The following is a 14,535-nucleotide window of genomic DNA, read 5'->3' as shown; positions in this document are numbered from 1 at the left end:
TTCAACTGTTGTAACAATATGCAACAGCTTAGTTAGGGATTCATTTCACTTTGGAGCATGTCTTCTGTCATGCTACCATACTGTTGTCAGCAGTTTGTTGATATCATGTGGTGAATAGCGTTGGTAGAAGACTGGCATCTGGGAGGCTGGGTCAAATCATCCAATTAGCACTTCTGGCTGTAAACATTTCAGCCCTGTCTTTTTTATTGTTGTGCTAGACTCCCCTATCATTGTAGATAGACATATTAGTGGTGTTTGCTCCTATTGATTGTTGTTTAATCACCCACTACCATATACAGCTGGAAGTAGCAGAACATCAGAGCTTTATCTGATCCACTGGTTGTGGGATCATTTAGCTGTGCTTATTGCATGTTGTTCTACTGTATGGTATCCAAATGGTCCTGAGTTGTAGCTTTACCAGATTGACACTTTCATTCCTGGTGCTGCTCTTGTTGTGCTGTCCTGAACACTTTATTGCACTGCATTGGTCCCTTAACTGAAAAAAAAACAGAACAAAACTGCAGATGCTGGAATCCAAGGGAGACAAGTAGGAGATTGGAAGAACAAGGCAAGTCAAGCAGCATCAGGAGGTGGAGAAATTAACATTTCGGGTGTAACCCTTCTTCAGAACTTGAATGCAATGGTATAGTGGGGGATATGCCAAGTTGTGAGCTCACAGATAATCATTGCGAGTTCTGTTCTGATACTATTCCATTTGATATAGTTTTAGTACCATGCTACCCAATGAAAGATACATTCAGTGTGAAGAAGGGGCTTTTCTTTCACAAAGTGTGCTGTGGCCACTACACCTATCTTGTCATGGACAGATACATCTGCAACATTTAGACCTGGATAGGACATGTTTAGGTTCGCATGACAGTATGGTAGCATGACAGAAGACATGCTCCAAAGTGAAATGAATCCCTAACTAAGCTGTTGCATATTGTTACAATAGTTGAAAATACCTATTTGGAAAAATTGCCTAAACGTGTCCTATCCAGGTTGTGCAGTCAAAATAGATTTGTTCCCTCAGCACCTGCTGTGTGCCCTGCTGCCTAAGTGAAATTTGACTCAATATCCTCAGGATGTTGCCTGGGCCTCTGGATTACTATCACTGCACAACCAGCTCCCCATTTTTTTGTATTTAAATCTTCACAGTAGGATTTCAACCAGCAATCTTTTGATATGGTACAGCTACCATTTGAGAACAATTCTTGGTTCTTATTGTTCTAATGGTGCTAATTCACATTTTGGAGATTTGTGGCAAATATTAGTTGTCACTCAGCTGCTGATTGCTTCATTAGTTCATTTTCCTTGCAGGTTTGCTGCTTTATTTATAGCCCTGATCACAGGAAGAAGTGTTATCTGAGGTCTTAGCTTTATTTTCTTGAAACAAAATGTTATCGGGTACTTAATGATTTTCTTCTTCCGGTTTTTGATCGTGTAAGAATGTTGGAAATATGTACTTGGATTTTTATCACTTACTGCATTTGCATCCTTTAATCATGGGCACATAATGGAGTTTTATTGAGTGAAATAAACAAAATTTCAGAGCCTTTGTACGATTTGTTCAGACTGTTGAGCTAAATTGCGATTCATTTTGTAGTTTATTTATATGGCATCAAATGGGCATCTAATTTCAAATAGCAGTTTTTGAAGCAGCCTTGTTTAAGCCAGGCACTGTATTGTGTCAGGTTCCAATCATAACAAAAGTCAAAGATAACAATGGACATTACCCAATGATACTCTTTTCGTTATAGAGTTTTCGTTCATTTAGTACTTGTGGTCCTACTTTCAACTATACCTTTTATCTATATGATTTAATGTTTTTTACACCTACGTGACTATCCTCTTCTCCTCCAGTTAACCACTTATCTCGAAAAATGGTTTTGCTGATTCCATTGTGGTTCTTTTGCCAGCCACTTTAAATCTACATTCCTGACTGCCAAAAACAGTTTCTGTTTATTTACTCCACTTAAATCCTTCATGAATTTCGATACTTGTATCAGGTTTCCTCTTAATCACTTCTGCTTTTGAAAAACCCCACTGTTTCAATCTATCTAGATAGGCAAGTTGCAGGTGTACAGCTGTAAATTGTTGTGGTTCTGTTCGCCGAGCTGGAAGTTTTTGCTGCAAACGTTTCGTTCCCTGGCTAGGGAACATCATCAGTGCTATTGGAGCCTCCTGTGAAGCGCTGCTTTGACGTTTCTTCCGGTATTTATAGTGGTTTGTTCTTGCCGCTTCCGGGTGTCAGTTTCAGCTGTAGTAGTTTGTATGTGGGGTCCAGGTCGATGTGTCTGACAGACACATCGACCTGGACCCCACATACAAACTACTACAGCTGAAACTGACACCCGGAAGCGGCAAGAACAAACCACTATAAATACCGGAAGAAACGTCAAAGCAGCGCTTCACAGGAGGCTCCAATAGCACTGATGATGTTCCCTAGCCAGGGAACGAAACGTTTGCAGCAAAAACTTCCAGCTCGGCGAACAGAACCACAACAACGGACACCCGAGCTACAAATCTTCAACCAGACTTTAAACAGCTGTAAATCTCACCTTTTCTTCAAAGTCTTCAAACTCTTCCGAAGTTATGCCTTCTGAAGTTGAACATGTTTTTCCAACTGTAGCCAAACTGAAGTTTTTGTACGACGTCAGCATAACTTCCTATACTTGTGCTTCTATTTTGGAAGCCTAAGATGTTAATGTTTTATTAACTGATTTGTAACCAATGTTTCTCTTTAAAGCTAGTACCTCTTGTGGTTAAAATAAACATTAATTTCCAATAACAAAACTGTCTCCATTGACCTCCGTTAAAGCAAGTCCTTTGGATGTGATATGTTGGAAAAACTCCCTCAAACAATAGCAATATCTTTTTAAAAAAAGTATAAACTCATCTAGATTTTTTTTTGCATTCACCTATTTAAAATCTAGTAGTTGGCAGTGATTGGGGTTGAATGTGGATGTAAGCATGAGAAAGGAGTCGCATAGGAAGCAGTCACAAGTTCTAAAAGTCTTTTGAATCATGAGTTATATATTTTTTTTAAATTTCCACTAGCATAAGCCTACCAGCATTTCATTGAGCATAATCCTAATTTTTAAGGGCTGTTATTAGCTTTTGAGAGCATTAATATAATATCTATAGCCTAATTAAAATTACCAGCAGAGGGACTGTTTATGTTTTGGGGAGCACGGGACTTGCTAGAAACACAGAAAAATTGTTTAACATAAATCAGTTACGTACAATAAGTTAAACTAATTTTTGACTATCTGATCCCTGGTAAGTTCGCCTAATGTATCAAGTTTCTTTCAGTGATCATTTGTAGCATTTTTTATGGGATATCGATCAAATTCAAATGCTGAAATTTGAAGAAATTAAATTATCTTCTATGTGGGGGGATTTGCTTTTATGTGATGTCCATGCATTCATCAAATGTTTGAGATTTAAGCAAATGACCAAATGTGTATGCTTGAAAGATTTCATCATAATTCATGTAATTATATAGTAAAAAGTAGTGGTAAGCAAAAGAAATCCTAATGTATCAATCAGTTAGGAACTGTGACTGATGTTTCTCTTTAATATTATTCATATTGGTTATTTTCAGCTGTTAACTAATCTGTTCACTTTGTATTAACAAAATCAAAATTATTTTGATCAGTATATGCTGAAAAGTTTGGTGTCCTATGAATGAAACTGTCTTTTTTTCGGAAAATGAATTGTTTTCAATTTTTTAATTACTCATGCTGTAACTACTACTGATTGCTTGCTCATGAATATTTTACAGTAAATTTGGGAGGTGGGGAAAAGATTTTTGTGGTGACTTGATGAGAGGGAAGTGCACATTTGAACAGCATTTCCAAATAAATCACACCAGTACTTCAGTCACCACATGCACAGTCAGTCAAGGTTTCGGTTAGCTATCTCAGGCAGAAAAGATGGTTTCAGTACAAGTTGGAAATTGTGTGGTTCTTTACATATTTGAACTTGCCTTATCAATGCATATCTGCACATGATTGGATTATAGTACCAGTTTTCAAACCACTGAAATTCATTCTGCCCTAATTAAATCGTAGCCTCCAGGTAAGTCATCACGATGTAGTATCTGAGTAGCAGCACTTTAAAGTTGCTCAGCTATCCAGTATTTTCCATTTGTGATTAACACTTTGTGGCATTTAAATGATGGAGCAACATTTGGTCTAAATCTTTATGATAAAGGTCTTGACTTTGGACTCCAAACGCCTCAACACCCAAAGTGGGATAGGTAGTGTAAATTGAAAGTGGCAGAAGCATTTTACTGAAAGCTTTTTTTGTTTTCAAAATTTGTACTGCAATTTAAAGTAAAATTCTAAATTTTAAAATAAATTGGAATTTACAAAGCATCTCCTGATTAAGCACTTAGTTAATTAGTGCTATTGTTGGACATTTTAAAGTTTTAAAAAAAAATAATCAGGCTTTTAGGGAGTCTGTATAACTGGAAATAGTGTTTTATCGTTGACTTCTAAAGAAACTAAAAAATAAAACATGTAATATACTATTATTTTGCTCTGTGTCAACCTGTAACATTAATGTGAGATTATTACTTTTTCTCATTTTCTTAAAAGCAATCTTGGCTTATCTGATGAGGGGTAAGTGTCATTAATGTTTTCACGTAACAGCTGGGTTTGGAGTTGCACACTCTTAAATCACTTAATTAGTGTAAATGCATTGTGCGCTTATCATTTGCATGGGACTTCATTTAAAGCGAGTACAGTCAAGGCATGCAAATGTGCTGGTTCAGCTCATCTCATCTTACCATTTCTTTTCCAAAATGGTATTTTTCCATTCCTCACCACAGGTGTTCTGTGTGATCTTGGCAATCGAGTCATGATTTTTTTTGACAACTAGTATTGCATAACAAACATTGCAAAAGTAATGCACGTGTACTTTAATTCTGATCATACTGTTCACTGATCCAATCCCTTTAAATTTTGATCTTGCATGCTGTGCTCAATGTGAACATACAATTGAAGTTCCTTCGGTTTAATTTAGCTGTTCTGCTGTTCACTAACAAATTTTGTGCAAACAAGATTATATCTGTTCCAAAGCTGTAGATAATTTTTTTGTAGCTTTGTTCTATTATAGAATCTAAGTGTCATAAATTGAAACAATTCTTCATAATCAGTGAAGAGATCTAAGCAGTTTCAGATTGGAGTTGTGCAGAATAAGATCCATTGTAATGTTTCAAGAAGTGATCATTAGTCCACCATTAAGCTGTCTGCTGCTGTAGAAAGCTGTCTATTAGTCAACATCTCCACACCATACTACTTATCCTAATATCTACTTCAGATTTATTTCATTGCAAATGTAATCTTAATTTCCAATCTAGAGAAAGTAACTTGTGGTTAATTACACTGTTGTGAAAGAATAGTTGTAAAATCCTGAAAAAGCATTTGATACCCAAAAGATTGATACAGAATGCCCAATGAGCTGCAAATTTGTTTGTGCACTAAGATTTGTGACAATTCTCAATAGCCTTTTCTAATGTCTTCTCACAGGGTCATACCTCACCGAGGCAGCCCTTCAACCCAAGTCTGTGCCAATTTAACTGCACTAAATCTCACTTTCGAGCATTTCACTCATAGCCTTGAATCTTGTGACATTTCGAGGGCTCATCAAAGTACTTTTTAAAGGCAGTCTCCTACCTTTTCTACCCTCACAACTAGTACATTCCAGATTCCCATTCCCGTTTGGGTGAAAGTAATTTTTCTCAAAGCCTCCTGCCTTTCATCTTAACATTATGCCTTCTTGTTTTTGACCCTTCAGCTAAAGGGTACAGCTGCTTTATATCCATCCTATCCATGCTCCTCAGTCACGTTTCACCTCAGCCTTTTCTGATTTTAAAGAAAATGACCCACACCTATCTTTTCATAGCTAAGAGGCTCCAATTCAGGCAATATCCTGATGAACCTTTTCTGCGCGCCCTCCAGTGCAATCTCATCCTATTATGCTGCACACTGTGTGTCCTAACCACAGTTTTATACAGCTCCAACATTGCCCTATAAACAGAAGAGAAGTTATGTTGTACTAGGTAGCAATAACTTCACCGTAATTATTTTAATCAATCTGTTTGGGCATGTTATGCTTACCTCCCCGGACAGGTATGACTTGAACCTGGATCTTCTCACCAAGGGATAAGGATGCTATACTGTGCCACGAAACCCCTTATTGTCGCATGTAAATATTTTTCAGAAATCTGTGCAGATATGTCTTCAGGCTTAATTCAAATGCAGACCTTTATGACCCAGAGACAGGGTCACTGCCCCTGTGCCAGAAGACCCTTTATCTACACTTGTATTATGAAAATATAGCATTGATTGACTCAATAAAAATTAAACTGGAATCCATTGTTGAAAATTACTTCAAGTATTTTATCTTCCTTGTTTTGCACAAGTACAAGCTTTTAAGTGGATAATTGTCAATGCGAATGTGCTTTGCTTAATATAGTTAATACACTCTGCCCAAAAATGATGCATCAGGACTGTTGGCGCTGAATAATAGTTCCCATTCTTTCATGCTTCTTTCAAAGCAACTCGTGTCATGTGAGGCTTCATGTCAAACCTTAATTGTGTTGTTTTCTTCAGAATTTAATTGCATGTGCTTACGCTTACATCTAGTAATGTTATTTAAAATTGTTTTATGCATAATTACTTGCATGTGCAGCAAACACTTAGGAATGTATATAATATGTTAGCCTTCATTGTAAGAGAGTTTGAGAAGAAGAGCAAGCAACTCTTATTGCAGCCAGGCATTACATAAAGGTTTGGCCTCATTGCTTGCCATAGAGGTAGTGCAGTGACAATTCGAGGAGAAAGTGAGGTCTGCAGATGCTGGAGATCAGAGCTGAAAATGTGTTGCTGGAAAAGCGCAGCAGGTCAGGCAGCATCCAAGGAACAGGAAATTCGACGTTTCGGGCATAAGCCCTTCATGATTTGTACTCTATGTTCCTTTCCCAGCAATACATTTTCAGCTCTGCAGTGACAATTCACCAGACTCATTCCTGAGGGGAAATTGGATCAACTGTGCCTTTTTTCACTGGATTTTAGATGAGTGTAAAGGGATCTTATTGAAACATATAATTTTCTGACATGGCTAGACAGAATGGATGCAGTCTTGGGATATGGGATAGGTCACTTTGTACTAATGAGAAAAACCTTCTTCTCTGAAGGTGGTGAACCTGTGGAAATCTGTGCCACAGAAAGCTGTGGAGACCAAGTTATGGAATATGTTTAAAGAAAGAAGTATAGATCTGTAAGAGGCTAAAGGTGTCAAAGTAAAGAAAAATGCAGGCATATGGTATTAAGATAGAGGATCAGCCATGATTGTGTTGAATGGTGAAATGCGCTCAATGGAATTGCAAGAAACTTTCAGGTTGACAAAAGTGATGGGTGGGTTTGACAATCTTAAAACAGTACCTGTTTTGTATTAGCAATAACTTTTCAAACTGAATATGAATAAACACTAAGTTGTAACTGGCTTTAATACTGTGGCTGCTGGATGCAGGAGTACATCTTTTTGGTTTATTGAAAAGAGTGCTTAATTAGATGTTGCGTGGCTGTTTAGGTTATGCAGTGGATTGCAAAATCTATTTGGCAGAAAGACCAATTTCTGTTAAAAACATTTATGTACTTTCAGAAAAGAATATCCAGCTGATGTTCAAAGGATTCCAGTGGACAGTATTATTTTAATGGAGTCTGATAGGAAAGGTGAGTCTGTAGTTTAAAGCTGATTCATAACATTTTTGTGTTAAAATCTTAAAAGTTTTGCTTTTAATCATCTGTGGAGGTTAGAGATAAGTTATAGAGTCATAGAGATGTACAGCACGGAAACAGACGCTTCGGTCCAACCCGTCCAGGCCGACCAGATAACCTAACCCATTCTAGTCCCACCTGCCAGCATCCGGCCCATATCCCTCCAAAGCCTTCCTATTCATATTCCCATCCAAATGCCTTATAAATGTTGCAGCACTTCCACCACTTCCTCTGGCAGCACATTCCATACATGTACCACCCTCTGTGCGAAAAAGTTGCTCTTCAGGTCTCTTTTAGATCTCTGAGGAGAAAGTGAGGTCTGCAGATGCTGGAGATCAGAGCTGAAAATGTGTTGCTGGTTAAAGCGCAGCAGGTCAGGCAGCATCCAAGGAACAGGAAATTCGACGTTTCGGGCATAAGCCCTTCATCATAAGCCCTTATGCCCGAAACGTCGAATTTCCTGTTCCTTGGATGCTGCCTGACCTGCTGCGCTTTAACCAGCAACACATTTTCAGCTCTTTTGGATCTCTCCCCTGTCACCATAAACCTATCCCCATTAGTTCTGGACTCCCCCACCCCAGGGAGAGGACTTTGTCTATTTACCCTATCCATTCCCCTCATAATTTTGTAAACCTCTATAAGGTCACCCCTCAGCCTCTGACGCTCCAAAGAAAACAGCCCCAGCCTGTTCAGCCTCTCCCTATAGTTCAAATCCTCCAACCCTGGCAACATTCTTGTAAATCTTTTCTGAACCCTTTCAAGTTTCACAACATCTTTCCGATAGGAAGGAGACCAGAATTGCAACAGTGCAATATTCCAACAGTGCCCTCACCAATATCCTGTACAGCCGCAAAATGACCTCCCAACTCCTGTCCTCAATACTCTGACCGATAAAGGAAAGCATACTAAATGCTGCCTTCATTTGCCTCCACTTTCAAGGAGCTATGAACCTGCACTCCACAGTCTCTTTGTTCAGCTACATTTCCTGTATGTTTGAGATACCTGATCAGTCAGATATTCTTAAATTGCTATCCATAGAGCTGAAATAAAAACAGAAAAAGCTAGAAATACACATCAGGCAGCACTTGTGGAAAGAAAAATATAGTTAATCATGGACTGACTGACACGCACCAGGTTTAAGCATAATGCTATGATATTTGCAATAGATGTTCACTAATTTACTTTTGTAAGCATACTTTAAGTTTAATGGTCTGTTTGTATTGATGAAGCGTTTTAAGTTCTCAAAACTCTACAGAGCTCAATCTTTGCATTTTATTTGATAGATGTAGGCTCTCCAGAATTAGAAGAACAGATGTATTCTGTACCAAATATTAAAAGACATGTTTCGACAAAGCGACTGAAAGAAGGCTTAACGGCAGCATTAACAGGATCAACAGCTGTTGAAGCTTCTGCTGCGCAAAATCCGACACATACAGAGGTGGGCATTGGCGAGACTGGTGCTAGAACTATAAATGCAAAAAACAAGTTATGAGACCACACAGTTATGTCTGAGGAGGGAAGGTCCTTTACACCTGACATTTTCAGTAAGGTTCATGACATTCTGGGAGAGAAAATAGTGGAAGTTCGTATTATTAATCATTTTATCTTGACACATGTTTATTTGTGCTGATTATTCAGATGTTGTGTCTCAGTGTCAAATAATTATGGTGGCAACATTAATTATATAGAATACTAAATGGAATGCGCTGTGTGAAATGATTTGCAGCCCTGAATTGTTTTATTATAAAAACAAACTTCTTGATTGGTATAGGAAGTGGTTCAAGAAGATAGAAATTGTGTTGCAAGTCTGGTTGAAATATTCGAATTAAGTGAGACCTAACTCCTACATACTTTTGAACATAGAGTACAAATCAGCAGCTTAGGCCCTCTAGCTTTCTCTGCCATTCAGTAAGACCAAGGTTGATTTGATTTGTGGCCTGAACTCCATGTTAATACCTGACTGACTTATTGGTTAGGGCTCTATCTACCTGTGATTTAAAAATATTCAGTGATCCCATCTCCATCATTCTCTGGGCTAGAGTTTCAAAGATTAAGTGGAACACTCATTATTTTTAAACTGTGTTTCATAGTTCTAGTTTCTTCAACATGGCTGAACTTTCTTTCAGAATGCTCCTTTACAAATTACCTCGTATCTTGTATGTCTCAATAAGATTGCCTCACATTCTTCTAAATTCTAATGGAAAGTGGCCCGTCTACTTAGAGTTTCTCATAAGATGATCCCCTCATCTTAGGTGTCAGTCGATTGAATCTTCTCTGACAAATTTACATCCCCTCTTAAATGAGATGAAAACTGTACACCATACACCAGATATGGCCTCACCAGTGTCCTACACAATTGCAGCAAAAGGCCCCTTTTATGGTCCATTCCTTTCACAATAAACAACAACTTTCCATTGTTTCCCCCATCACTTGTCCCCTCAGCATATTTTAACTTCTTGTGACTCATGTACCAGGACATTCAATCCAGGGTGGCATGGTGGCTCAGTGGTTAGCATTGCTGCCTCATAGCACCAGGGGCCTGGGTTCGGTTCCAGCCTTGGGCAATCGTGTCCATGTGGAATTTGCATATTTGCCCAGTGTCTGCGTGGGTTTCCTCCAGATGCTCCTTTTTTTTTTAAACAGTCCAAGGATGTGCAGGCTAGGTGGGTTAGCAATGAGGAATGCAGGATTATGGGGTAGAGTCCAAAGATATGCAAGTTTAGATGCATTGGCCATGCTAAATTGCCTGTAGTGTTCAGGTTAGTCAGGAAATTCTGGGTTGTAGGGATGGGTCTAAATAGGATGATCTTCCAAGGATCGGTGTGGATTTGGTGGGCCGAGAGGCCTGTTTCCACACTGTAGAGATTCTATTCTGGCACCTTTTCAAATATCTTCTGGAAATCTTAAGTACAGTAAATTCACTGTTTCCTCTTTATGATCTTTGCTTGTCATTCCTTAAACAACCCTAATGAATTAGTCACTCGTCTTCCTTTTTATAACCATGTTGTCTCTATCTGGTTATGTTAAGATTTTTGAAGTGACTTGCTGTTATAATCTTAATAGATTCTGCCAGCATAATTGGAACACAAGATAATGAGTCAAGAGTTTTTATGCAGCACGCTTCTCCGCCACTCAATATCATAGAACCCCTACAGGTTGGAAGCAAGCTATTTGGCCCATTGTGTCCACACTAACTCTCTGAAGAGCATCCCATCCAGACCCATTCTATTCCCCCACCCAGCCCTATCCCAGTATTTCCCCAAGGCAACTGAGCATTCCAACACCATATGGACAATTTAGCACGGCCAATCCCTATAACCTGCACTCTTTGGATTGTGGGAAGAAAAACTGGAGCATCCAGAGGAAACCTAGCAGACACTGAGAATGAGCAAACTCCATGCAGTCGCTGGAGGGTGGAATCAAACCCAGGTTCCTGGCACTGTTAGGCAGCAGTGCTAGTCACTGTGCTGTCCTTCTCGTCATGGTTTTTCTTGAATTTCAACTCCACTTTTTTGCCTGCTTCCAATTTCTGCAATGCAATTGTTTAATCAGACGATAGGTGAAGGTAGTACCTTTCACTGTGATTTAGAATGTTAAAATCTGTAAGCTAAAATAGAGCGTTAGTTTTGTTCCCAGGGGCTTCGCAACTCCAGTTATTTGAGCTCAGGTTCTCAAGTTCAGCCAATTTTTCTGGCTTGCATCATGTCCTTTATGGCCCTGGATGTGAATCATAACCTTTTATTTTATTTTTGAAGTCTACCCCACAGGCTTGATTTGTATGTTCAAAGTTTGTGAGATTTGTAGCTCGGGTGCTCGTTGTGGTTCTGTTTGCCGAGCTGGGAGTTTTTGTTGCAAACGTTTCGTCCCCTTTCTAGGTGACATCTTCAGTGCTTGGGAGCCTCCTGTGAAGCGCTTCTGTGCTGATTCCTCCGGCATTGCACGTTTGCAACAAAAACTCCCAGCTTGATTTGTATGTGCAATGTCTTATCCTCCCTTTCCCTCAGTGTATCCCATGCCATATGATTTGGTAATATAATACAAACGGACATTGCATATTGCTGAGAAAATGGGCAGGCTGTCAAAGCCTTTTGCCTTGTAATAATTAGGACAACATTGCAAGTGGAGTCTTGTCGGGTTTAATATTCAATAACTCAGCTGATTGTCACATGGAGCACTAATGTCAGATAGTGTTATGAGGTACCATGGTCAACCTAGACAAGCATACCTGTAAGTCTGATAACGAACTGGAATAGTTATCCTGACTAAGCACGTTATTCCTAATTACTAATCCAATTTTTTAATCCTCAGACCTGCTGGCAAATATGATTATGCAGCCTTCCTCATAAAAAAACAATTACAAAATGTTTGTTGGACTTGTGTAAAGTAATGATGTGTTGTGGGTATATGATAAGATGTATTCTCGTGGTTCATAGTATTCACTTGAATATGGGTTGCCCAAGACATGGCTGAGTAATATCATATTACTCCCATCTTATACTTGACTGATTTTACAGAACACGGATCAGCCAAATATAATCTAGTCGCTGCAACAAGGTTTAAGTGAATTTTCCTCATAACAATTAAGGATTCCTTTACCTTTATAGACCATAGAAGGCATGTAAATCAATGTTGTGTCCATTTGAAGATTCAACATTGCTAGCCTATCCACTAGAGACAAAAAAAGCTGCAGATGCTGGAATCCAGAATAGACCAGCAGGAGGCTGGAAGAGCACAGCAAGCCAGACAGCATCAGGAAGTGAAGTCGTCATTTTGGGTATAAACCTTCTTTGGGAATGGAGGTGAGGGTAGGCGGACCAGCAGATAAAGAGAAGGGAGGGTTATGGGTTGGGGAGGGGAAAAGTGGTGAGGTAGTGTTAAGTAAATGCATGTGCTAGGTACGATTTGGTAGGTCAGTAGGAGCAATGAATCCAGTTGGTAGCTGGAAGGAGGGGTTGGTCAGAGGGATGGGAGGGAAGAGGCAGGGCAGGAAAGGGAGTTGGGGGGATTGGTGGGAATGGTTATTTGAGTTCTCCAATTTCAATGTTGAATCTTCTGGGCTGTATGTTGCCCAGGCAGAAAGTGTTGTTCCTCAAATTTACAGTCTGATTCACTGTGACTATGGAGGAAACTGAGGATGGACATTTGAGAGAGAATGGGAAAGGGAATTGAAATGGGCGGTGACTGGGAGGTCAGGCTTGCCCTATCAGGCCTGGCTGAGATGCTCAGTGAAACATGCTTTATGTTTGTTCTTGCCGATGTAGAGAAGACCACACTGGGAGTAATAGATACAGTAAACTAGGTGGAGGAGAGGCAGGTAAACCTTTCTCTCACCTGGAAGAACTATTTGGGGCCCTGAATGGAGGTGAGGGAGGTGGTGTGCCACCAGGTTTTACATCTTTTATGGCTATAGGGGAATTTTCAGGGGGGTTGATGGGGAGGGTGGCGTGAACCAATAGTGGCAAAGTCCTTGTGGAAGGCAGAGAGGGGTGGGGAAAGGAAGACATTCTTGGTGATGGGGTCTCGTTGCAGTTAGCGGAAAGATTTGAGGATGTTGCTTTGGATGTGTGGCCTGATGGGTGGTAGGTGAGGACAAGGAGTACCCTGTCTTTATTGCATTTCGAGGGAGATAGGGTTTAGAGCAGTGGACCAGGGAATGGAGGTGGTGTGGAGGACTATCTGGACAGTTGTGGGGGGGGGGGGGTGAACCGTGTTGTTTAAAATAGATGGACATCTGGGATGCTTGGGAGTGGAACGTCTGCTTGTCAGAGCAGATAAGGCGGAGGAATTGGGCAAACAGGAAGGTGTAGTTGCAGGATATGGGGCGGGTGGAGGTGTAATCGTGGGAGTCTGTGGATTTGTAATAAATGTCAGTCCATAAACTATCACCTGAGAGGTCAATGAAGAAGAGGCAGGTGTCTGAGATAGACCAAGTGAATTTAAGGGTGGGGTGGAAATTGTTGGCAGAGTCAATGAACTGCTCCAGTTCAGCCTGGGCATAAAATGCAGCACTGATGCAGTCATCAACGTAATGGCAGAAGAGTTCAGGAACAGTACGTGTGTATGTGCTGAAGAGGTACTGTTTGACATAGCCCACAAAAAATGAAGGTCTTTTGCCCGAAACGTTGATTTTCCTGCTCCTTGGATGCTGCCTCTGGTGCTGACTGCTGTGCCTTTCCAGCACTGCTCTAATCTTGACTCTAATCTCCCAGCATCTGCAGTACCCACTTCCACATAGACCACAAAAAGCAGGTGTAATAGGGTTAGTGCAAGTGCCCATGGCCACTCTTTGGATTTGGAAGAAAGGGTAAGAGTTGAAGGAAGAATTATTGAGGTTGAGGATTAATTCTGCAGAATGTCCGAGGGTATTGGTGGAGGAGGACTGGATGGGTCTGTTGGTGAGGAAGAAACTGAAGCCCTACAGGCCGTCATTGTGGGAAATGGACATGTGTAAGGACTGGACATCCATAGTGAAGATGAAACGCTAGGGGCCAGGGAATTCAAGAGGTGGAGGATGTGGTTGGTGTCCCGAATGGAGTCAACGTAGGAAAATATGAGATCGGTTGGGCAGGAGCATGTGGATCTTGGGCAGCAGGTAGAACTAGGCAGTGCGGGCTGGGGGACTATGTGGTTGGAAGTGGTGGACGGAAAATCACTGGAGGCAATGAGATCATGGCCAATGTGGGCCTGATGGGCCATGGTCGGATTGTGGTCCAGGGGGCAGTAAGACATGGAGTCAAAGAGATGG

General features: G+C 40.3%; 1 protein-coding gene across 5 annotated transcripts in view; it reads left to right on the top strand.

Moving 5' to 3' along the window:
• senp6a (SUMO specific peptidase 6a) overlaps positions 1–14,535 on the top strand; it is a 172,527-nt gene that overhangs the window by 71,319 nt on the left and 86,673 nt on the right. For 4 of the 5 annotated variants that reach the window (XM_060831645.1, XM_060831644.1, XM_060831649.1 and 1 more), the window contains 3 exons: positions 4,605–4,628; positions 7,675–7,745; positions 9,074–9,228. In XM_060831645.1, coding sequence (XP_060687628.1) covers positions 4,605–4,628; positions 7,675–7,745; positions 9,074–9,228 — 250 coding nt within the window. The remainder of the gene's footprint in view (positions 1–4,604; positions 4,629–7,674; positions 7,746–9,073; positions 9,229–14,535) is intronic. The other variant, XM_060831646.1, reaches the window with a different exon arrangement.

This window comes from Hemiscyllium ocellatum, chromosome 10, assembly GCF_020745735.1.
Source record: "Hemiscyllium ocellatum isolate sHemOce1 chromosome 10, sHemOce1.pat.X.cur, whole genome shotgun sequence".
NCBI lineage: Eukaryota > Metazoa > Chordata > Chondrichthyes > Orectolobiformes > Hemiscylliidae > Hemiscyllium > Hemiscyllium ocellatum.
This window is presented reverse-complemented; position numbering and strand designations above follow the sequence as displayed.